The sequence below is a fragment of the Papio anubis genome, chromosome 1 (assembly GCF_008728515.1).
Source record: "Papio anubis isolate 15944 chromosome 1, Panubis1.0, whole genome shotgun sequence".
NCBI lineage: Eukaryota > Metazoa > Chordata > Mammalia > Primates > Cercopithecidae > Papio > Papio anubis.
In genome coordinates this window covers 26749033-26775436 of record NC_044976.1, presented here as the reverse complement: position 1 = coordinate 26775436, position 26404 = coordinate 26749033, and the positions used below count along the sequence as shown (strand labels likewise).

General features: G+C 41.1%; 1 protein-coding gene across 17 annotated transcripts in view; it reads right to left on the bottom strand.

Moving 5' to 3' along the window:
• The window catches only part of LOC101012887 (mediator of RNA polymerase II transcription subunit 18), a 180797-nt gene that overhangs the window by 68196 nt on the left and 86197 nt on the right, over nt 1-26404 (bottom strand). For 2 of the 17 annotated variants that reach the window (XM_031666142.1, XM_031666144.1), the window contains exon 1: nt 5271-6313. The exons of the other annotated variants lie outside the window; for them this stretch is intronic. In XM_031666142.1, coding sequence (XP_031522002.1) covers nt 5271-5316 — 46 coding nt within the window. In that variant the 5' untranslated portion in view covers nt 5317-6313. Of the gene's footprint in view, nt 1-5270; nt 6314-26404 lie in introns of those variants that run through there. 17 annotated transcript variants of the gene reach the window in all.

The following is a 26404-nucleotide window of genomic DNA, read 5'->3' as shown; positions in this document are numbered from 1 at the left end:
GGAGAATAAACAGGAGAGCACAGTGAAACTGAGATCAACCAGGTGGCAGACTGGGGAAGGAAGGAAGGAAGGAAGGAAGGAAGGAGGGAGGGAGGGGAGGGAGGGAGGAATCCTGTCATTCTCAGCAACATGGATGGAACTAAGGACATTATTTTAAGTGAAATAAGCTAGGAACAGGAAGTTAAACACCACATGTTCTCACTCATACACAGAAGCTAAAAAAAAGTTGATCTCATAGGAGTAAAAAGTACAACAGAGGCTACTAGAGGCTGGGAGAGATAACAGGAAGGGAAGGATAGGAAAAGATTTGTTAAAGAATACAAAATTATAGCTAGATAGGAGAAAAAAGTTCTAGTGTTCTATACCACTTCAGGATGACTATAGTTAATAATATATAGTTTCAAACAGCTGAGGAGTATTTCAACCTTCCCAATACAAATAAATAATACATATTGGAGATGATGAATATGCTAATTACCCTAATCTAATCACATCGTACATATTGAAATATCCACTATGTATCCCATCAACAGGTACAATTATTTTCAATTAAAAAAAAAATAGGCCGGGCGCGGTGGCTCAAGCCTGTAATCCCAGCACTTTGGGAGGCCGAGACGGGCGGATCACGAGGTCGGGAGATCGAGACCATCCTGGCTAACACGGTGAAACCCCGTCTCTACTAAAAAATACAAAAATAAACTAGCCGGGCGAGGTGGCGGGCGCCTGTAGTCCCAGCTACTCGGGAGGCTGAGGCAGGAGAATGGCGTGAACCCGGGAGGCGGAGCTTGCAGTGAGCTGAGATCCGGCCACTGCACTCCAGCCTGGGCGCCAGAGCGAGACTCCGTCTCAAAAATAAATAAATAAATAAATAAAATAAATAAATAAATAAATAAATTGGCCAGGGCAGTGGCTCACAACTGTCATCCCAGCAATTTGGGAAGCCAAGGCAGGCAGATCACTTGAGGTCAGGAGTTTGAGAGCAACCTGGCCAACATGGTGAAACCCCATCTCTACTAAAACTACAAAAATTAGCCAGTCTTAGTGGTGGGCACCTGTAGTCCCAGCTACTCAGGAGGATGAGACAGGAGAGTCACTTGAACCTGGGAAGCAGAGGTTGCAGTGAGCCGAGATCACGCCACTGCACTCCAGCCTGGGTGACAGAGTGAGACTTCATCTCGAAAATAAGTAAATAAATAAATATACAAACAAACAAACAAATAAAACCTTTTTTTTTTTTTGAGACAGAGTCTGGCTCTGTCACCAGGCTGGAGTGCAGTGGCGCGATCTTGGCTCACTGCAACCTCTGCCTCCCTGGGTCAAGCGATTCTCTTGCCTCAGCCTCCCGAGTAGCTGGGACTACAGGCACGGACCAGCATGCCCAGCTAATGTTTGTATTTTTAGTAGAGACAGGGTTTCACCGTGTTAGCCAGGATGGTCTCAATCTCCTGACCTCATGATCCTCCCACCTGGGCCTCCCAAAGTGCTGCGATTACAGGCTTCGTGAACCACCACACCCGGCCAAAAAAAAAAAAAAGTTTAAAAATAAAAAATCAATTGAAAAAATTCTTTGGTCTTGTGCCTAATTTAAGGATATGTGATAATTGGCTAGTTGTTTTAATATGACACATAGTAAAGAATTTTGGTGAGCAAAAAACCAGTTTTTATGTTCATTAAGAACTACCAAGTAGGATTTGAAAGTTTGTGTTTCTTTTTCTTGAGACAGTGTCTCCCTGACACCCAGGCTGGAGTACAGAGGGGCAATCATGAGTCACTGCAGCCTCAACCTACCAGGCTCAAGCAATCCTCCTACCTAGCTTCCCAAGTAGCTGGGACTACAGATGAGTACCACCACAATGGCTAAAGTTTTATTTTTGTAGAAGCGGTGTCTCCCTACGTTGCGCAGGCTGGTACCAAACTCCTGGACTCAAGTGATCCTCCTGCGACAGCCTCTGAAAGTGCTGGGATTATAGGCATGAACTAATGTGCTCTGCAATGCTTTATCTAGATAAATCTACATGCTTCTCCTATGAACATATTTTATTTAAGGATAATTTTTTTCAATTAACTGATGAGAACATATTTCCTTGAATGGATACCACAGCACAGATTCCTAATCTACATTCAAATACTCAGTTTACCAGTTGTCAGAAAGATCCTACAGTAGAAACTCTGGTTGGATATGGTTGTAATAGCTCATAAATTTGCATATGAGTCCTCATGCAAAGATTATTTATTTGAAAGCAGACTCTTTGGTTAATAGCTCTGGGCTTCCATTACAAGTCAAGGGAATCAATTAACTTAAAAAAAGGAGTGGGATGGGCTTGGTGGCTCACACCTGTAATCCCAGCACTTTGGGAGCCCAAGGTGGGAGGATCAATTGAGGCTAGGGTTGGAGACCAGCCTGGTCAACACAGTGAGACCCCATTTTTACAAAAATAAATTTTTTAAGTAAAAAAAAAAAAAAAAAATCAAATAAAAAAAAAAGAAGTATGCCTTAATTAAAAAAAAAATTATAAATATTTTGGATACCTTTTTCATATTTTAAATTCTCAACTACAAAACAAACTTCTTGAGGGCCTAGACATGAATGGTATCTACACAGGGGCCTCCCTGTTATTCACAGTGCCTGAAAGTAATAATAAATCAATTCAATATATTCATCATGTGTTTTGCATCAGTTGACTTGTCAAACCTAGCACTGTTAATTTCAAAGCTCAAAATTAAGTGCTATATCATAGGCCTAGAAGAGTAAACAAATAATTTAGGTTTTAATTTACTTTGTACATTTATCATTCCAAATAATCTGGTAAGATTTTCCAATCAGCTACCCACATAAAGGCTTTTAAACTTAAATGAAGAAACTGTTGTTTGGTGAAAACCTTTAATGGAATTGGTATAGTTCTCAAGGTTTTCAATGTTAAACCTTCATAACCTGATCCTGATCTGCTCAAAGAGAATACATCCTGAATTATAAATAGCACAATAATGGAGTCAGTCCATGAAAATAGCTTATAATCAACTACTTATTATCTAGGTAATAGGAAGTAAAACCCCAAAATTAAATCCAGAGGAAACATAAAAACCTTAGTTAGGCTCCTGATTTCTATTTCTTCCTCAAATGTCTTTTATTAGGGCTACTGGTAGGAATAGAATTGATGAATTTCAGCTACTTGGGAGGCTGAGGCAGGAGAATCACTTGAACCCGGAGGGTAGAGGTTGCAGTGAGCCGAGATCGCACCACTGCACTCCAGCCTGGGCGACAGAGTGAGACTCCATCTCAAAAAAAAAAAAAAAAAAAAAAAAAAAAAGAATTGATGAATTTGATTCTTACTTTTTTTCAGAAGCATAAAAATACCAAACTTTACTCAGATAACTTTTTTATACAGTATATAGATGTTAGATGGACATTCTTCTTAAATACCACCACTTACCACTAAATTGTACTTGCTTTACAATTTATTGTTTTTCAAAGCCCTTTCATTTCCATCTCATAGATAAATGCCCAGCATTGAGTCCTTACTATACTTGCTAACAAACAACTACTGTTTGGCATAGAAACCACAGGAGAATTTATGGCCCAAAAGTGAGTTATTTATCAAATATAGGAGAATGTTTAATTCTGGAAACAAAGAAGCAAAATGTCATCAGAAGGGAATGCAGAAGAGAAGGATAAGATGAGGTTTATCTTTATGTTCTAAATTTCATCTGTTAGGCTGGGTAGTGGTCCCAGATGATTCTTTATGTTTTTCTTTATACCTTTTTCTATTTATGAAACATTTCAATTTTTTTTTTTTTTTTTTTGAGAAGGAGTCTCGCTTTGTCGCCCAGGCTGGAGTGCAGTGGCCAGATCTCAGCTCACTGCAAGCTCCCCCTCCCGGGTTTACGCCATTCTCCTGCCTCAGCCTCCCGAATAGCTGGGACTACAGGTGCTCGCCACCTCGCCCGGCTAGTTTTTTGTATTTTTTTAGTAGAGACGGGGGTTTCACTGTGTTAGCCAGGATGGTCTCGATCTCCTGACCTCGTGATCCGCCCGTCTCGGCCTCCCAAAGTGCTGGGATTACAGGCTTGAGCCACCGCGCCCGGCCAACATTTCATTTTTTTAAGTGAGTTAATGAATTGATAAAGACACAGCCCTAGTGATCAAGGTAAAGTGAGTCAAGTCCTGACTTCAGTTCTGAAAATTTGTTGCTGAATGACTCACTTTGTGATCCATGTGCCTCAGTGTCAGTAACACATGAAAAATACTGCTGAAGATATTTCATCTAGGAAGTTCTCAGGTGAAAATACTACCCTTAGAAACAAAATCTCATTACATTACGAAACATTTGGGAGTGTTACCTGTGTTTCCACACTTTATGCATTTTTTAAAAGTCACCAACATTTTTTGTTTCTGAAAAAACAAAAAACACAGCCTAGGACTGAACATGTTTTCTGCTTCTCCATAAATCCAAGTGAAGGTATAAATCTTATTTAAATATTATAATGTCCAGAAATGATTCACAGGCTTTCCCTAGTTTTGCTTATATTTAATCAACCCTTTAATGAACATCCGCTTAAAACTGTTTTTCCCAATTCATGATTGTCATCTTATATAAAACCCTACAAGATTAGGAAAATGAGCTTGCAGTGACAAGTGACTACCATTGCACGTAGAAGATTTGAAATTCTGAGCTATACTCACAATCAGCTTGGTCTCTAGCTATCCCTTAGACAGTAACATTTCAAATGTACCAACTTCAGAAAAGTTTATATCAAAGCATTGACTTAAGAGAAACGGAAACACTAGCGCAATGGAAAATGCCTGAGACTTATTAGGAAAATGTATAACCAAGTCTAAAAACTTAATTCTTAAAAGTGGTTCTGTCTATAGAAGTTAACAGTTCTATTTTCCAAGTTTTGTAAAATACTAGCAAAATATCTTCGAATTCTAAATACGTTTCTGTAGCATTTATCTTTAGTAATGGCAAGAAATTAACAGATAATTCCTTAGCAATATAATATAAAAAACTTCAAAGAGATCAAGTAAAACAAAACTGTGAGTGATAAATTAATAAACTAAATTTTTTAAGGTTTTAAGTTTTAAAAAATCTAATTTTTTTAAGTTTCTCGCCATGTTCTGCATGACTTCATTCATTCTTCACAAACATAAACATTTCAAAGTTGGGATCATCAACATTCTCGTGTTTAACTTCGCATAAATACTCAAGTTCACCTGTAAATCTGCCTTGCTTCTGTCAAGATTTTCTGTTTCTCTGCCTTCTATTACTCACCAACTGCATCTGGATTTACCGGTCTGGAGACATCGGCTTGCCCCATGATTATATTGTCTGATGTATCTCACGACAACAAACTGTCCCGGACAAAAGCAAACTTTTCATAAAAGATAAATCCACATAAAGAGAGGACATGTGATCCTCTTTCAGTGTCACTGCCAAACATCAGGAAATGGCATAAGGTCAGTTCATCTGCTGAAGTTTCTGTTTCCCATACAGCCTGGGCACTTACAGTTCTTACAAAACTCTCTTCACACTGGCTCTCTTCACCCAGGAATGCCTGTCATTCCAGAATGCACACTGTGTAGAGCTGAAGTGCAGGAAGGGGAGGAGACTGCCAACCACATTCTAGCTGCTGACTGGCATAGCCCAAAAGTCCACACCCCCTGTTCCTGACTTTTGAGCTTGGCTGGAACTCTCCAGGCTCTGAGTCATAGAAGAAAGGGAGCCTGCTCAAGAGTACACCAAAGAATTTACAAATTTAATCACACAAAAACACCAGGATAGTTATGAGTAAAAGGCTAATGGGAGCAGTAATCCATTCAAAGGTGTGTTTTAGACACAGGTTTACCTCAAAAGTATCAGATTTCACTGTGTTACGGACTGAATGTTTGTGTCCCCTTACAATTTATATATGGAAATTCTGACGCCCAGTGTGATGGTATAGGAAGTGGGTTCTTTGGGAGATAATTAGGTCATTGAGGGTAAAGCCCTCGCTAATAGGATTAGTACTTTATCAAAAAGGACCCAGACAGCTCTCTCTTTCCATCATGTGAGGCTATGCAAGAAGACAACTGTCTGGAAACCAGGAAGAAGGCCCTCACAGATACCCAGTCTCCTGGTACCTTGACCTTGGACTTCCCAGTATCCAGAACTGTTAGAAATAAATGTCTGTGGCTGGGCCTGGTGACTTATGCCTGTAATCCCAGCACTTTGGGAGGCCAAGGCTGAAGGATTATTTAAGCCCAAGAGCTCGAGATCAGCATGGGTAACATAATGAGACTCTGTCTCTAAAAAATTTAAAAATTAGCCAGGCATGGTGGCGTGTGCCAGCAGCCCCCAGCTACTGGAGGGAGGGGAGGTGAGGTGGGAGAATTGCTTGAGCCCAGAGGTGAGTTGTGAGCTGTGATTACACCGCTGCACTCCAGCCTAGGCAACAATGCAAGACCCTGCCTCAAAAATAAACAAATAAAAATAAAAGAAATAAATGTTTGTTTAAGCCCCCCCAGTCTATAGTATTCTGTTATAGTAGCCTGAGCAGACTAAGACATGCTACTTATTCTAAAATTTTATTTCCTACCTATAGGTGGGCATGTCCAAAGCAAGGTGAGATCTATGTACTGGGAATTAATAACATTAGAAACAATATTTTAGGACTGAATATATCTTTTCTGAGAATACGGACAACTATTTCTGAAAATCTGCTTACTAAAACAATAAACTTGAAATAAATATTTGGAAGGCATTATATAATAGTCTCCTCCTGCTAAAAATCAATAATCTCCATATGATCTTGGGGAATAAGAAATTACAAAGAGTAGCCCTACATGCTGGGCATAATACATAGAAATATCACCTAATCACATGCAGCAAATGAATGTCCAATTTGCACATTGATTTTTCCTTTTTTATCCATAACTAACTTACATACAGCCAAGTACATAAATATTAAGGATACAGCTTGATAAATTTTTATTTAGTATAGTAACACCAAATTTTCTAAATGTTAAAAAGACACACATAACACAACCTTAACATAACCTCCACATAACCTGGATTATTCCACTAACATCTGAAGGTAAAAGAGGAAGCTAACAATTTTGAGTAATATATTAAGGAGTTTTACACTGGTTACTGCATTTAATCATCACCACAACTAACCATGCATTGTGAGGTATATTTATTTACCCTATTTTCGGATAAGAAAACTAGGGCTAGTAAGGTCAAATCCTGTGTCTTATATCACCAAGCTAGTAAGTACCAAAGCGCTAATATTCCTTCAATAAAAGACAGCAACCACTGGGTGGAGTGGCGTGCACCTGTAGTCTCAGCTACTGAGACTGAGACTGAGGCTGAGGTGGGAGGATCACTTGACCCCATGAGTCTGAGTCCAGCCTTGGCAACATAGTGAGCCCTGTCTCTAAAAAAAAAAATTAAAACAATTTTTTTAAAAAGACAGCTACCAAAAAAAAAGGGAGTTTTTCATTTAAATCTTTAGTCCCCAAACTGAGATCCCAGAAGATTTCTAGCATCTGAACTTTCCCGTATTTAGCCTGTCCTTGGTACATTCTCTTCTCTATTATCTTAGCCCCATTATCTGTTTTTGATAGAGAAAAAAACAGCAAAGGTAACAAAAAAGAAAACCTCAATGCTAAGGCATCAGTGAGGGAAAAAAGTGCAGAAACATTCAGACAACATTAAATTGTTAATATTGGTAGTAATTAGAAAAACATTATGATGTTGACCATTAAAACAGGAAAGAAAGTAAAAGGAAAAACGCACTGAAAGCACAATTCAATTTAATAATGCCCAATACTTTGGAACCTAGGTACTTATACTTATTAGCATAAAAGCAGACCATAGCAAGAGCAGTTTCCATTGTTGTAAAATGGGAATGCAAAAGGTGGCAAATGCATTGCTTGGCACTCAGGAGGTGCTCAACATATTGTAATTAACAACATCATTATCACCATCATCATCATCATCATGGAGCCAATATGGTATATTACTTATGAGCATGAACTTTGGAGTCAGACTGAAATTTTAATTCCAGCTCTACCACTTATTAAGTGTTAACTCAAGACAAGTTACTTCACCTCTCTAAGTCTCAGTTTTCTAGTATTATAAAAGTACACAACAACAATTACTAGTACAAGGCTGAACGTGGTGGCTCACGCTTGTAATCCCAGCACTTTAGGAGGTCAAGGCGGGCAGGTCACCTGAGGTCAGGAGTTTGAAACCAGCCTGGCCAACATGGTGAAACCCCGGTTCTACTAAAAATACAAAAATTAGCTGGGAGTGGTAGCACATGCCTGTAATCCCAGATAGGAGGCTGAGGCATGAGAATCGCTTGAACTCAGGAGGCAGAGGTTGCAGTGAGCCACGATCATGCCACTGCACTCCAGCCTGGGCAACAGAGCGAGACCCTGTCTCAAAGAAAAAAAAAAAAATTACTAGTACAGGGAATTTGTAAGGATTAAATGACATGAACAGAAATGAAGTGCTTTGTAATGTTCCTGGTACCTGAAAACCTCTCAATAAATGCAAATCAAGAAAGGAGAGGCCAGGTCAAGAGTATGACTCCAGAGAGCAAGTTGGAAGAAGCAGGCCAGAGAGAAAGTCTGAACACAACCAGTTGCTGTATAGAAACATTAAGCAAATGGAAGGACCCAGATATAAGCATTACCTTGAATATTTGGGTAAGTTCAAACCCGGCACATTGAACATGCACACACACACACACAGCCCAGAAACAGTACCTTCTAATCTATGTAGACATGACCATACAAGAGTATAACAAGATAGATTTATGGATCTAGGTATAGCTGCTAAAACCATCTGCCAAATTTAAATGCCAAAATAAAAACCACCTGCCAAATGTAAAAGGCCAGGCACAGTGGCTCATTCCTGTAATCCCAGCATTTGGAGAGGTGAAGGTAGGAGGATCCCTCGAGCCTAGGAGTTTGAGACTAGCCTGTGCAATAAAGTAAGGCCCTGTCTCTAATAAATAAAATAAAATAAAATAAAATAAAATAAAAGCCAAATCTTGTCATGGCTCACTGCTGATTCTACAATATTGTGAGAGTAGCAATAAAACTTCAAGAATGAAAGGGGCGGGCACAGTGGCTCATGCCTGTAATCCCAGCACTTTGGAAGGCCAGGGTAGGTGGATCACAAGGTCAGGAGACTGAGAACATCTTGGCCAACATGGTGAAACCCCATCTCTACTAAAAATACAAAAATTAGACGGGCATGGTGGTGCGCGCCTGTAGTCCCAGCTACTCAGGAGGCTGAGGCAGGAGAATCACTTGAACCTGGGAGACAGAGGTTGCAGTGAGCCAAGATAGCGCTACTGGCTACTGCATTCTAGCCTGGGTGACAAGAGTGAAACTCCATCTCGAAGAAAAAAAAAAGAATGAAAGGATTCTTAGTGATCATTTAATCTCCTACTTATTGCAGAAGGAGGAAACTGAGGTTCAAAGAGGTTAAATGCCTTGCTCAGAGCAAGAACTAAAATCCAGGTATCCTTATTCTGACTCCCAGACTCACTGAAGCTCTTGTATAAATGGCCAAGAATTTTTAAGCTCCAAAAGAAATATTCATTTTCCAAGGAAGTCCACACTCTACAACTAATCTCTCAGAAATGCTAAGTCTAGGCGGGGCACAGTGGCTCACGCCTGTAATCCCACCACTTTGGGACGCTGAGCTGGGCAGATCATGAGATGAGGAGTTTGAGATGAGCCTGACGAACATGGTGAAACCCCGTCTCTACTAAAAATACAAATATTAGCTGGGCGTGGTGGCGGGCGCCTGCAATCCCAGCTACTCAGGAGGCTGAGGCAGAAGAATGGCTCGAATTCAGGAAGCAGAGGTTGCAGTAAGCCAAGATTGCACCACTGCACTCTAGCCTGGGTAACAGAGCAAGACTCTGTCTCAAAAAAATAAAATAAAAAACAAAATAAAGAGAAATGCTAAGTCTAGGCCCAGTGCAGTGGCTTGCTCCTGTAATCCCAGCACTCTCAGAGGCCGAGGCAGGAGGATCACCTGAGGTCAGGAGTTCGAGACCAGCCTGGCCAACATGGTAAAACCCCGTCTCTACTAAAAATACAAAAATTAGCCGGGCGTGGTGGCTGGCGCCTGTAGTACCAGCTATACAGGAGGCTGAGGCAGGAGAATCGATTGAACCTGGGAGGCGGAGGTTGCAGTGAGCCGAGATCGTGCCAATGCACTCCAGCCTGGGTAACAGGGCGAGACTGTCTCAAAATAAGAAAGAAAAGAAAAGAAGAAAGAAATGCTAAGTCTGTTGCCTATGTGTCAAGACACTACATGTTCCCTGACAATCATGTTTAATTTTTCTTCTAACAATCAGTATTTACTCTGTGCTAATTGGTAAGCAGACAAGCAGAAATGTAGGACGATACTGGCACACCAATGACATTAAAATTAACAATAAAGCCTTGAGTTCATTTTAGTCTTCTATGCATTATGGTTTTTTTTTTTTTTTTTTTTTTGAGAGGAGTCTTGCTCAGTCGCCCAGGCTGGAGAGCGGTGGCGCGATCTCGGCTCACTGCAAGCTCCGTCTCCCAGGTTCACGCCATTCTCCTGCCTCAGGCTCCCGAGTAGCTGGGACTACAGGCACCCGCCACTACGCTCGGCTAATTTTTTTATTTTTATTTTTTGTATTTTTAGTAGAGACGAGGTTTCACCGTGTTAGCCAGGATGGTCTCGATCTCCTGACCTCGTGATTCCGCCCGTCTCGGCCTCCCAAAGCACTGGGATTACAGGCGTGAGCCACCGTGCCCGGTCGCATTATGTTTTAGAAATTTAAAAGGAAGTCTCACTTTAACTTTGTAAGAAGTAGACAGGTATCTCTTGTTATTTGTTAGCTAATAAGATACTCCCTTTTTAGAGTACTTACTCTTCACAGCTTAGTGCCTCAAGGGGAAGTAGCAGAATTAAAATTTGTGATTCTCTTCCTATTCTATTTAGGGAAAGAGCAAGAAACCTTCGGTCAGGTGCAGTGGCTCATGCCTCTAATCCCAGCACTTTGGGAGGCCAACGTGGGTGAACTGCTTGAGTACATGAGTTCAAGACCAGCCTGGGTAACATGGTGAAACCCCATCTCTACAAAAAAAAAAAAAAAAAAATACAAAAATTAGCCAAGCATAGTGGCACATGCCAGTAGTCCCAGCTACTTGGGAGGCTGAGGCAGAAGGATTGTTTGAGCCCAGGATGCAAAGGTTGCAGTGAGCTGAGATCATGCCATTGCACTCCAGCCTGGATGACAGAGTGAGACCCCTTCTCAAAAAAAAACTAAACACCTTAGAAAAATAAGATTTAATAGGCAAAGGAACTGAAGCTACCATTGAGATTTAGACAGCACTTAAAGCCCTCTAATAAGAGTCTTTTTTCATTTTTATTTTTCTTTAGAGACAGAGTCTTGCTCTGTCACTTAGGCTGGAATGCAATGGTGCGATCATAGCTCACTGGAACTTCTGGCCTCAAGCAATCGTCCCACCACAGCCTCCTGAGTAGCTAGAACTTCAGGCATGTGCCACCCACTCAGCTAATTTTTAAACTTTTTTTTTTGTAGAGACAGGGTCACACTATATTGCCCAGGCTGGTCTCAAACTCCTGGACTCAACAGATCCTAGTGGGAGAAAAAAATTAAAGTTTTACTTTAAAAAGAGAGAGAGAGAGACAGATCCTCTAGCAGATCCTCTAGCCTCAGCTTCCCGAAGTGCTGGGATTACAGGCATGAGCCACTGCACCCGACCCAAGCAGTCCTTGTTTTATTAAAGAACTGTTTCTAATTACCACGTATAACCTATAAATTGCTGGGCATACCAAATATATTCTTTCTTTTTTTTTTTTGGATACAGAGTCTCGCTGTGTCGCCCAGGCTGGAGGGCAGTGGCGCGATCTTGGCTCACTGCAACCTCTGCCTCCCAGGTTCAAGTGATTCTCCTGCCTTAGCCTCCTGAGTAGCTGGGATTACAGGTGTGCACCACCACGCCCAGCTAATTTTTGTATTTTTAGTAGAGACGGGGTTTTACCACATTGGTCAGGCTCGTCTCGAACTCCTAACCTCATGATCCGCCCACCTCGGCCTCCCAAAGTGCTGGGATTACAGGCATGAGCCACTGCGCCCGGCCAATATACTATTTTCCTAAAAGCCTAGATTTGGACAGTTCCACAGGTAGTGCTCAACAGAGAAACTTAAGATCATCACCTAACAGCACAAGTTGCTCCAAAGTAGGCCACATAAATGTGAACTGAATTTCTCATCAGGAAGCCATGAATTGTTCCTTCCCTCCACTAAACTAATGCTGATTTGTTAAAATTGTTTATAAGCAGTAAGACATTGTGGAATATCTTCCCCAGGTTCCATCCAGAAGATGTGGAAGACTTTATCTTCCTTTTCCTGAACAAAATATAGTTTGATTGTCTTCTTATATGTTAGTCACTGGGAGGCCAGGATGGTCTAGATCTCCTGACCTCATGATCCACCTGCCTCGGCCTCCCAAAATGCTGGGATTACAGGCATGAGCCACTGCGCCTGGCCCCATGTTTATATATTTTTTGTTTTGTTTTGTTTTGTTTTGTTTTTTTGAGATGGAGTGTCACTCTGTGGCCCAGGTTGGAGTGCAGTGGCATGATCTTGGCTCACTGCAAGCTCCGCCTCCTGGATTTACTCCATTCTCCTGTCTCAGCCTCCCGAGTAGCTGGGACTACAGGCGCTTGCCACCATGCCCGGCTAATTTTTTGTATTTTTTAGTAGAAACGGGGTTTCACCGTGTTAGCTAGGATGGTCTCGATCTCCCAACCTCGTGATCTGCCCACCTCGGCCTCCCACAGTGCTGAGATTACAGGTGCGAGCCACCGTGCCCAGCCTATATTTTTAATAAACACTTTACAAGATCAATCACAGGAGTATAATGCTTAAAATTAAATGTATTTTTATGCTGAAGTATGAATACAAATTGGATTACCTAGGAAAATCAGCTCTTGACTATTTTAATTATAGCTCCCTCAGCTTAATTCAGCATACTTCTTTCTTATGGCCTGAGATGTCTGAGGGAGGTAAACTCCAGCGAGGAGTTAGGAAGAAGTCACTTTCCTCTAGGACACGATGACCAACAGAAATTACTAGCAAATCATACAAATACATATTCACATCAAAGACTAATTTTCAACCTCTGAATATATAATTAGGGGAAAGAGCAGCTTTCTTTTCTTTACCCCATGATCTACTCTAGGCTGGCCAGCACTGGATAGTTACGGGAGGTAACATCCTACATGTGGAAATTAGAAAGCCTTGCTAGTAATCTGCAAACTCTTCATCTTCTCATCTATTTGTACAAATTGCTCCCTTTGCCAGGAATTTCTTTCCTAGATCCATTTGGCAAATTCCTACCCATCCATTAAGAACTGTGTGAAGTCAAGGCTGCAGTCAGCCATGACTGTACCACTGCACTCCAGCCTGGGAGACAGAGTGAGACCCAGCCTCAAAAAAGAAAAAATTTACCAAAAAAAAAAAAAAAAAAAAGAACTCGCTCAACTGTTGCTACCTCTGTGTGGGACTTTCCTTAATCACTCAAGCAGAATTCTCATAAAAATTTACTGAACCCTAATTGTGTGCCCAGCACTATGCTGGTACTAAAAAAACCAGTTTTTGCCCATAAGGTGATTATAGCTCAAGAAAACAGGATTTAGGCCAGGTGTGGTGGCTCACACCTGTAATCTCAGCACTTTGGGAAGCCAAGGTGGGCGGATCACTTGAGGTCAGGAATTTGAGATCAGCCTGGTCAACACAGCAAAACCCCATCTCTATTAAAAATACAAATATTAGCCAAGCATGGCAGTGCATGCCTGTAATCCTAGCTACTCAAGAGGCTGAGGCAGGAGAATTGCTTGAACCCGGGAGGCAGAGGTTGTAGTGAGCCAAGATCGAGCCACTGCACTCCACCCTGGGCAGGACAGAGTGAAATTCTGTTTCAAAAAAAAAAATAGAAAAGAAAGAAAAGAAAAAAAAGAAAAGACAACAGGATTTATAACAGAGTATGAATACTTAGGTTTATGCGAACACATATTGGTGTGTATAAGTGTGTCTAGCTTTGTCCTGATGTCAGATAAATTTTATTTTTATTTTTAGGCAGAGTTTTGCTCTGTTACCTGGGCTAGAGTGCAGAGGTATGATCATGACTCACTGCAGCTTCAAACTCCTGGGTCTAAGCGATCCTCCTGCCTCGGCCTTCCAAGTAGGTACGACTACAGGTGCACGTCACCATTCGTGGCTTTAAAACAATTTTTTTTTTTGTAGAGCCAGAGTCTCCCTATGTTGCCCAGGCTGGTCTATAACTCCTGGCTTCAAGTAATCCTGCTGCTTCAGCCTCCCAAAGTGCTGGGATTTCAGGTGTGAACCACAGTGCCTGGCAACAGAAAATATCTCAAATGAAGTGACATCTACAATCTGAAAAAGTCAGCTGGGCATAGTGGCTCACGCCTGTAATCCCAGCACTTTGGGAGGCCAAGGTGGGTAGATCACAAGGTCAAGAGATCAAGACCATCCTGGCTAACATGGTGAAACCCTGTCTCTACTAAAAATACAAAAAGAAATTAGCCATGTGTGGTGGCGGGTGCCTGTAGTCCCAGCTACTCAGGAGGCTGAGGCAGGAGAATGGTGTGAACCCAGGAGGCAGAGCTTGCAATGAGCCAAGATCGTGCCACTGTACTCCAGCCTGGGCGACAGTGCGAGACTCTGTCTCAAAAAAAAAAAAAAAAGAATCTGAAAGAGTCAGCCACAGGAGGGATGACAGAAGTGAGAAAAAGGTACAAGCACCAAGGGATAATACTGGAGAGGTAAAGAGCTAATCATAACTATGGTTTTTCTGGACACACCACCAAAAAAAAGTTTTTCTCTGATCTCAGGATAAAGCTAGACACACTTACACCTACCAATATATGTTTGCATGGTGCCTAAGTTCTCATACTCTGTTATAAAGTACACCAGCCTGAACTGCAGTAATCTTCAGACTTCTCAATTAAGCTAGAAACTCCTTGTGGGCAGGGCCCATGATGTATTTATCCTTAAATTCTCAATGCTTGTCACACATGATGTACAGTATACATGCACCGAGTATTATTAATCTTGAGTATAAGGAAAGAAACAGCATTCTTTAATTTTTTTTTTTTTTTTTTTTTTGAGACGGAGTCTGGCTCTGTAGCCCAGGCTAGAGTGCAGTGGCCGGATCTCAGCTCACTGCAAGCTCCGCCTCCCGGGTTCACGCCATTCTCCGGCCTCAGCCTCCCGAGTAGCTGGGGCTACAGGCGCCCGCCACCTCGCCCGGCTAGTTTTTTGTATTTCTTAGTAGAGACGGGGTTTGCACCGTGTTAGCCAGGATGGTCTCGATCTCCTGACCTCGTGATCCACCCGTCTCGGCCTCCCAAAGTGCTGGGATTACAGGCTTGAGCCACCGCGCCCGGCCAGCATTCTTTAATTTTAAGCTTTTCTCAGAGATTCTATTCTACCATAGACTATTTTACCCTGGTAGAATATTCATCCACTATATTCATCCAAGGTAGACTATTCATCCACTATTCTACCATGGATAGGCCATCATCTCTACATTTCTTCTGACCTCCAACAGTAGAACTTTTCTCACGGAGGCCAGAAAAAATGTCGAGACTATAGACTGTTCTATCATTCCACACAATCCTGGGAGCTGCTGTGAAACTCTTTTTTTTTTTTTTTTTTTTTTTTTTGAGACAGAGTCTCGCTCTGTCGCCCAGGCTAGAGTGCAGTGGCCGGATCTCAGCTCACTGCAAGCTCCACCTCCCGGGTTCACGCCATTCTCCTGCCTCAGCCTCCCGAGTAGCTGGGACTACAGGCGCCCGCCACCTCGCCCGGCTAGTTTTTTGTATTTTTTTAGTAGAGACGGGGTTTCACCGTGTTAGCCAGGATGGTCTCGATCTCCTGACCTCGTGATCCGCCCATCTCGGCCTCCCAAAGTGCTGGGATTACAGGCTTGAGCCACCGCGCCCGGCCTTGCTGTGAAACTCTTACTTTTGTGGGGGAAAAAAAAATATGTTCATGTGGTTTTTGAGAACATACTGCTTTGCAAGTAGTAACAAAGGAGATAGATTTGTCATATGAACCGTCACATACTCCCTCATTTAATCACAACTGTGAGGCTCAAGATCCTTAGTAGGAAGTGTTTGTACTTCATGTGAACTAGCCTGAAGAACAGGCTGAAAGTGACAGAAGGTTAAAGTTAAGGCAGGGCCATTGGAATCACCAGATACTCATGCCACTTACCCCAAATAATACTGGTTTATTTCTGTGGCTAGCTCATTGGATGCAAAAAGTAAACTGCCTCCTATTCTACATCAAACACTATAACTCTTGTTCCCTCCTTTGCCTCCACTTCTAGAAGGCAGCATGGTTTACCAATGGAAAAAAGCACAGGGTTTACAGTCATATAACTATGTAAAATCTCAGCTTTCCCATTTACTGATTAGGTTACTCTGGAAAATTATTTTACTTACATGCACTTCAGTTTACACATCTGTAAAATGAAGAAAACTGTTCATAGAGTTATGAAAATTAAATAAGAAAAATTTCCAAAGACTACCTAATGATTAGAGGTGCTTAATATATTTTGGTTCCTCTCCTTCCATTTAGATTCTCTATATAAATGAACCCCACCTCCCCAATAGTTTAAATTAAACCACCACAGTTCTTTAGGAAAAACTGGAGAGGTTCTGTTATGCTTTTATGTCACAGAAGCTACATTATCTCTTCTTCTCTCAATAATGGTAGGCACGAAGTAATGTATATGTTTAAAACCTACAATACGTTGGACTTTTATTAGCAAGAGAAACTGAAATTATGCCAGCAGGACAGCTTTCAGCTCCACAAAATGAAAGATCACACTCTAAGAAACTGGAGCTATAGGGATTTTGCCTTGTTGTTTTCTTTTCAAGTTTTGGTTTTCGGGCCAATAAGCTCTTGAGGATATCCCAGGGGATAGGGAGAAGCTTCTGGAACTGAGGAAGGAGTTATAAGAAATCATAATCAACAGGAAAGTTTCAGTTAATATAGGTGAAAGATTTGGATAGGGATTTGAGGAGTTCCTTAGGGTCCAGTCAAGTCAGTGGGAAAGGCAGGCCTAGAAGAAGGTGAGAACTAGCTGAATGGAGATGAGAAGATGTAGAAAAAATAAATGAGCAAAAAGATTCATATGTTGTGGGATGAAGGAAAAGGGGAAATGAGAAAAGGATGTAAATGACACTAATGGAACTTTAAACCACCATGTGACATTAGACAATTGATTCAAATCATTGCCAAGGTCCCTTCCAACCAATGATTTAACCGATTCAACATTCTGTTTCAAATAATGGTTCAAAGAAATGTTTTCAGTTTTTAGTTTTCTAAATTTTTTTGTCAGTGATTTTAAGCTCACAAATAAATAAATGTTTTACTATGGAAAGGGTAGTGACCATAGTGTACTCTATATAACTAATCTAATTCAATGCTTGCTATATGCAAAATAAGTGTTAAATGAATTAGATTATAATTATTGAGAAACCACAACCCTCATTTATTCACTCCACAAATATTTGCTGAGTACCTCTAATGTGTCAGTTATTATGCTAGGTGTTGGGACACAGCAGTGAATACAACAGGGGAAAATAATCTCTGCCCTCTTCCTATTACATTAGATGGTGACAAGTACCACAGAGTAAAAACGGGAGGAAAGGAAAATAAGGTGGGCTGAAAGGGAGGGTGCTAAATTATAAACTGGGTGAGCGGAAGGGCCTCAGTGGGAAGATGACGTATAAGTGAAGACCCGCAGTAAACAACACATTCCTAAATTAACTTCCTCTGTCTTCTTCCTAACACTATAGCACTTTTTTTTTTTTTTTTTTTTTTTTTGAGACAGGTCTCGCTCTGTTGCCCAGGCTGGAATGCAGTGGTGCAATTTCAGCTCACTGCAACTTCCGCCTCCTGAGTTCAAGTGATTCTCCTGCCTCAGGCCCCCATGTAGCTGGGATTACAGGTGCGCACCACCATGCCTGGCTAATTTTTGTATTTTTAGTAGAGACGGGGTTTCACCATGTTGGCCAGGCTGGTCTCGAACTCTTGACCTCAAGTGATCCACATCCCGCTGCCTCCCAAAGTGCTGGGATTACAGGTGTAAACCACTGCGTCTGGCCAAATACTATACTGTTTTTAGTTCTAATGGCAGCAAAACAAAAAGTAACATTTCCAAGCATACTAAAAGTAAATAAGAATTACATTATTTTAATCATTGGTAGAGAAGTATTGGTTATCAAATATGCTGCTCAGTTCTCCATGTGCACTATGTGCACTGTCCAATATGTGGCCACTAGCCACATATGATTATTTACATTTATATTATTAAAATGAGATACAAATTACAATTCAGTCTCTCAGTTTTGTTAGCCACATTTTAGGTGCTCAGTAGCTAGCTACATATGACTACACATTGGAGAGTGGCAGATACAGAACATTTCCATCTTTGCACAAAGTTCTACTGGACATGCTGAACTGAAAGGATTTTTAAAGCCCACTCAGAAGTCTTCCAAGGCCAGGTGCAGTCCAGGTTCATTACTGTAATCCCAGCACTTTGGGAGGCCAAGGTGGGAGGATTGCTTGAACCCAGGAGTTTGAGACCAGTGGGGGCAGAGCTTGTCTCTATTAAAAAAAAAAAAAAGTCTTCTAGTAATAACAGGGTGTCTCAAAGAACCAATTCCATGTTTCATCAGCATGTGGTATCTGTTTTTCATAGTACCAACTACTATTGGTAGTATAGGCTGAAGAAATCATCACAGCTAAATAAAAGTTTCATCTTATTTAGTTTCAAACTATTGGACTATTTATATTCACAATCTTTTTTTTTTTTTTTAAAAGGTTTCTCACTCTGTTGCCCAGACTGGAATGCAGTGGTGTGATCTCAGCTCACTGCAACCTCTGCCTCCTGGGTTCAAGCGATTCTCCCACCTCAGCCTCCCAAGTAGCTGAGATTACAGGTGCCCGCCACTACGCCCAGCTAATTTTTGTATTTTAGTAGAGACGGGGTTTCATCATGTTGGTCAGGCTGGTCTCAAACTCCTCACCTCAGGTGATCCACCCAGCTCTGCCTCCCAAAGTGCTGGGATTACAGGTGTGAGCCACCGCGCCCAGCCCAGTTGACATCTATTAAGGAACCAAGAGGTATCAATGATGTGTAGAAACTAGGCAGAAATCAAGGAGCCCACATCACAGAGGTCTGAAACATGTTGACTGTGACTAGTGACTCAAAGAGATGACTATTAGCCATTGCCACTTAATCTTCCTTCTCTCTGTTTCACAACTCTTCCTAATTTGACTGGCCCTCAATATTCACTTTAAGTGAGTGAGAAATAAACCTGAATATTACCAACACTAGATATCCAGTGGGAACACAGTATGTGTCTGATGACAGCTAGCTATAACATTTGTAAAAGTTATGCAGAAATTCCTTTTTTTTTTTTTTTTTTGAGACGGAGTCTTGCTCTGCCGCCCAGGCTGGAGTACAGTGGCCGGATCTCAGCTCACTGCAAGCTCCGCCTCCCGGGTTCACGCCATTCTCCTGCCTCAGCCTCCCGAGTAGCTGGGACTACAGGCGCCTGCCACCTCGCCCGGCTAGTTTTTTGTATTTTTAGTAGAGACGGGGTTTCACCGTGTTAGCCAGGATGGTCTCGATCTCCTGACCTCGTGATCCGCCCATCTCGGCCTCCCAAAGTGCTGGGATTACAGGCTTGAGCCACCGCGCCCGGCCTATGCAGAAATTCCTAACAAGAAATCTCCTTAAACAATATTGTTTTCCAGTACATGTATAGGAGAATATAGCCTTCATTCTCTACTAAATAAAAATTCTCAGTAATGAACATCTAGTTACACTACGACTCAATAAAAATTCCTATAGAAGAACTAGAATTACTATATAAATAGTGTTTCTATCAAACCTGTTCAAGCCAGTAATTCAAAAGCACTTTGTTGTTGTCAGGCTTGGTGGCTCACCCCTGTAATCCCAGCACTCTGGGAGGCCAAGGCAGGCAGATCACGAGATCAGGAGTTTGAGACCATCCTGGCTAACACAGTGAAACCCCGTCTCTACTAAAAATACAAAAAATTAGCGGGGCGTGGTAGCACACACCTGTAGTCCCAGCTACTTGTAAGGCTGAGGCAGGAGAATTGCTTGAACCCAGGAGGCGGAGTTTGCAGTGAGCTGAGATGGTGCCACTGCACTCCAGCCTGGGTGACAGAGAGAGACTCCGTCTAAAAAAAATAAATAAATAAAATTTAAAAATAAAAATAAATAAAAATAGCTCTTCAGCTGGATATGGTGGCTCATGCCTGTAATCTTAGCACTTTGGAAGGCTGAGGTGGGAAGATCGCTTGAGCTCAGGAGGTGGGGACCAGTCTGGGCAACAAGGTCAGGAGTGGTGGCCATATGCCTGTAGTTCCAACTACATGGGAGGCTGAGGCAGGAGGATCACTTGAACCCAGGAGGTAAAGGCTGCAGCGAGCCGTGTTCACACCATTATACTCCAGTCTGGGCAACAGAGTGAGACCCTGTCTCAAAAATATAAATAAATTAATTAATTAATAATTTTTAAAAATAGTTCTGCTTTTCTAATTCCTATCAGAAACACTTAGAAGGACAAAACTGCAGCACTACCAGTTTTTAATCCCTCAAAGTTGATTTCTGGTCTCTATTTCTTCTCTCCTTGATTTATGTTTCCTAGTTTCTGATCATTTCCCTAAATGGTAAAAACTGCTATCTGAAAAATTAGAACATAAATAAAATAAAGTTAAGTTCAAATTTATCTACTCTGTTATGTGTGAAAAGATTTGAAGAGGCTCATGCCTATAATCCCAGCACTTTGGGTGGCCGAGATGGGTGAATCACAAGGTTAGGAGCTCGAGACAAGCCTGGCTAACATGGTGAAACCCCGTCTCTACTAAAAATACAAAAATTTAGCTGGGCGTAGTGGCGGGTGCCTGTAATCCCAGCTACTCGGGAGGCTGAGGCAGGAGAATCGCTTGAACCCAGAAGGCGGAGACTGCAGTGAGCCGAGATCGTGCCACTGCACTCCAGCCTGGTCGACAGAGTGAGACTCTATCTCAAAAAAAAAAGAAAAGATTTGAAGAAAGCTAAAACTTAGAAAATAAACTAAATTGGCCGGGCGCGGTGGCTCAAGCCTGTAATCCCAGCACTTTGGGAGGCGAGAGGCGAGTGGATCCGAGGTCAGGAGATCGAGACCATCCTGGCTAACATGGTGAAACCCGTCTCTACTAAAAATACAAAAAATAGCCCGAGGCCGAGGTGCGGCCTGTAGTCCCAGCTACTTTCGAGGCTGAGGCGGGAGAATGCGTGAACCCAGGGCAGACTTGCAGTGAGCGAGTGGCCACTGCACTCCAGCCTGGGCGACACAGCGAGACTCCGTCTCAAAAAAAAAAGAAAATAAACTAAATTAAACTTCCCAAGTATTCTTTCTCCCAATTATCTATGAATAATAATAGCTAACATGAATCGAACATGTGTTATAATCCCAATGATTGTTCTAAATATTTTACACATACTAACTTGTCTAATTCTTACAAGTCTATGAGAAAGACGGCATTTATTATCCCCATTTTATATGAAACTGAGTCACATAGGAGTAAACTGGTCTAAGGTAAAAACCGGCAAAGTTAGGATTCATATCTAAGTAATCTGGATCTGAGTCTCCATCCTTTGCTACACGATAAACCTGGATATACAACAAAAACTCTCTAGCCCTAGTCTTTCATTAGAAACCCAAAATTACTGAAGCACAGGTTTATATAACCTTTTAACCATACTTATGCTACTTGGAGCATTATTATTAGCAATGTACAAATATGTTTTATGAGAGTGCAAGATATTTATTTACTCATTTATTTATTTGAGGCAGGATCTCACTCTGTTGCCCAGGCTGGAGTATAGTGGCGTGATCACGCCTCACTGCAGCCTCGACCTCCCTGGCTTAAACAATCCTCCCATCTTAGCTTCTTAAGTAGCTAGGACTACAGGCATGCACCACCACACCTGGCTAATTTTGTTTATTTTTTTGTCAAAACAAGGTCTTGCCATGTTGCCCCAGAATGGTCTTGAACTCCTGGGCTCAGGGATCCTCCCACCTCCTACAGTGCTGGGATTACAGGCATGAGCCACCACACCCAGCCCTGTGTATACTCTCTAAGGTAGTTAAGAAGTCTCTAGTTTTAGGCCGGGTGTGGTGGCTCATGCCTGTAATCCCAGGAATTTGGGAGACTGAGGCAGGCGGATTACTTGAGGTCAGGAGTTCGAGACCAGCCTGGTCAACATGGGGAAACCCCGTGTCTACTAAAACTACAAAAACATTAGCTGGGCTCAGTGGCACAGCTACTTGGGAGGCTGAGGCAGGAGAATTGCTTGAACCCGGGAGGTGAAGGCTGCAGGGAGCTGACATGGCACCACCGCACTCCAGCCTGGAGCAAGACTCTGTCTCAAAAGAAAAGAAGTCTCTATTTTTTACCTATTTCCCCATGGTCACCAAATTCTCTTTTTAGATACAAAATAAACACAGTAAAACAAAAAACTTGCCCTAAAGAAACTGCCACTAAACTGTTTAAAGAACATAGATATAGAGAAAGAAATACAGGCTGGTCAGAAGCAGTGTGGTTTACAACTAATTGATCACAACCACTTACAGATTTATTTGTTCCTTCTCCCCTCCCACTGCTTCATTTGACTAGCCTTAAAAATAAATAAAGGAAAAGAAGGGAAATACAGTCATCATTCAGTATCCAAGGGGGATTGGTTCCAGGACTCTCCTTGGACACCAAAATCCATGGATGCTTAAGTCCCTTATATAAAGTGGCAAAGTGTTTACTTATAACCTATACACATCCTCCATAATACTTAGTGTTCTCTAAATTATTTATAATACCTAACACTGTAAATGTGATGTAAAGTTTTTATACTGTATTGAAAAAAATTGCATTACCATTTATTGTTATATAATTATTAATTTTCCCCAAGTATTTTCAATCTGTGGTTGGTTAAATCCATGGATGTGAAACCCTCAGAAACAGAGGGCTGACTATACATGCTATACAATTAAGTTTTAATATTTCCACAAGTACAAATCATGCTGAATAACATGGCAGGAAATTCCAATAACACAAGTATTTTTATCTGTATAAAATCACTTCACTCTGTCTCACATTAAAAGTTCTCAATCTCCTCTTTGAGAGCTGAAAATGTAACTTACTCATTTTTTTCTGCATGGCAGTTAGGGCAGTGAGCCAACAAAAATTTATTGAATGAATCAGTAAGTCATTCAGTCAATCATACATCCATCCATCATTCACCTTTGGGGTAGGGTTAGGATAGTAACTGGCCTTCATTGAAACCAACATTAAGCCATGTATCCTGGATTCATTATGAGATTATAACTAGAACTAAACAAATACACACCTTCAGTATTAAGCCAAGTTCCCCATCCTAGCAGGAATGTCCTTCTTTGGTTCCACTTTTGTCTTGTACTATTTAAGATATAATTCTTAAGCCTTCTTGCTATTTGTGCCCTTTGATTACTGAGCTCTAAACTGAAGTGACGAAAAGACTGACACCCTGTGCGGGGAAATGGACAGAATAAAGCAGCCAGGCCTACCTTTTAGAGCATCTAAATTAGTTTTAAGAAATCAATGAAAAGAAACAAAGAATATAGCAGCATCAAAGGAAACCTAAATAAGAAATTTTAAAATTCTTAAAGAGGTCAAATATAGTATTAATCTTTTTATGCAATAATAAAAAGGAAAGCTATAGCTATAGATTACAATCTGATATGACGTTACTCTGGCTACCGCAAGATAAACACTGGTTTGATGAGGAATCAAAAAAAAAAAAAAAAAAAAAAAAACCCATGAATCTTCAATGAGGATCAAAGGCCATCAGCACCATCTACAAGATGGTCCATTATACTACCATTACCTTCATTCAGTGGAAGCCTCAATTATAGCATGTGAGTGTGTATGTGTGTGTGTATATGTGAACATGCCCATGTGCTCTGGTTTCATTGATGTTTCAAACAGTAATCTTGTAAAAATTACCCTGCCTTTGGGTCAACTCAAAGCTCTGATCATGAAAGGTCATTTTGAACATAATAGGACATGCAGAAGCCAGCCAGTGAGGCTGTTTTGACTGCAGCAATAAACACATTGTAGAACTGGTACAAAAACTGACAAATTGTTCTATGGAAAAGAACATAAAGTCCAAAAATGCACCCAAGATCTTACAAAACTTAGTGTGACCAAACTGGCATCATAAACCAATTAAAAAGGGGAGTTTGTTAACTTCTTAGCTTTAATTTTTTTCTAAGTTATATTTGATAATCGCTTTGTCAAATATCAAAAGCAAATGTAAGTTCTCTTCAACTATTAATGTTGTATTAAACCTATATAATAAATTTAGGAATAAATGACACCAATAATTTTTCCAGTTTTTCCCATTACTTGACATAATGGATCTAATTTACTTATCTACAGCACACTTCTAGTTTTATCATATAGGCTATGTTGCTGAGATCACTCCTAGGTATTTTATAATTTGGGTTGTTATTGTAAATTACTCAACTCCTTTAGATTTTCTATAGCTAACAATCCTCTTTTTTTTTTGAGACAGGGTCTCAACCTGTCACCCAGGCTGGAGTGCAGTGGCACAATCATGGCTTGTATTAGTTTGTTCTCACACTGCTATAAAGAACTGCCCAAGACTGGGTAATTTATAAAGGAAAGGGGTTTAATTGACTCACAGTTCAGTATGGTTGAGGAGGCCTCAGGAAACTTACCATAACAGTGGAAGGTGAAGGAGAAGCAAGGCATCTTCTTCACAAGGTGGCAGGAAGGAGAAGGGCCAAGTGAAGGGGGAAGAGCTCCTTGTAAAACTATCAGATCTTGTGAGAACTCAATATCATGAGAACAGCATGGGGCAAACTGCCCCCATAATTCAATTACCTCCACCTGGTCTCTACCTTGACATGTGGGGATTATAGGGATTATGGGGTTTACAATTCAAGATGAGATTTGGGTGGGAAGACAAAGCCTAACCATATCAATGGCTTACTGCAGCCTCAATCTCCTGGGAACAAGTGATCCTCCCAGCCTCCTGAGTAGCTGGGACCACAGGACTGAGAGACCACTCCCAGTTCATTTTTCTATTATTTGTAGAGCTGGGGCTTCACAATGTTGCTCAGGCTGCGCTCAGATGATTTGCCTGCCTCAGTCTCCCAAAGCACTGGGATTACAGGTGTGAGCCACTCCACCTGGTCTAGAGAACTGGTCTTGATCCTATCAAAGTATGTAAGCAATGTTGTAACAGAAAAAAATGAACTAGAAGGATATATACAACATTCATGGTATGTATGGGTTGTCACTAGACAAAGGTGGTCAAAGGAGACTTTACCTAACAAATTTGACTTTATAAAATGTGTCTTAATGTTATCAGTTTTTAAATCAATTTGGTAGAAATGCCAGCGTCACTATTATTTAAATATTTAAGAATAAAAATAAATTATCCTATTCCTAGGGTAACTAAAGCTTTTAACTAGAAGAGTTGAATTTTCTCATCTACAAAGATAAGCAAGCATATCATTTTTGTTCTAGTTTTTGACCTATCAAGGTAATAATTTGTAACTATTTATAGATTAGCCAGGTATGGTGGCCGCTCACCTATAGTCCCAGCTACTTGGCAGGCTGAAGCAGGAGAATCGCTTGAACCCAGGAGGCGGAGGTTTGAGTGAGCTGAGATCGAGTACTCCCACCTCTATCGCCAGTACTCCCGCCTGGGCGACAGAGTGAGACTTCATCTCAAAAAAAGTGTGTGTGTGTATATATATACACATAATCACTTTATTTTTTACACTGTATATATACACATATACATTTACACTTTATATGTGTGTGTATATATATGTAAAGTGACAATATATATAACCCTTAGATATTGCAATAAATCCTCTTGGGTCATATTCTTTCAATATATTTATAGATTTGACATATCAAATGGGCAAAAAAGCAGGCCAGCCACAGTGGCTCACGCCTGTAATCCTAGCACTTTGGGAAGCCAAGGCGGGTGGATCGCTTAAGGTCAGGAGTTCGAGACCAGCCTGGCCAACATGGTGAAACCCTGTCTCTACTAAAAATACAAAAAATTTAGCTGAGCATGGTGGTGGGCACCAAACAAACAAGCAAAAAACAGCTATAAATTGGCATGTTAAAAAAATGTAACTACTGTACATAGATAACTTCCTTAAAAAAGTCATAAAAGTAGATATATCAAAATGTTATTAGTAAT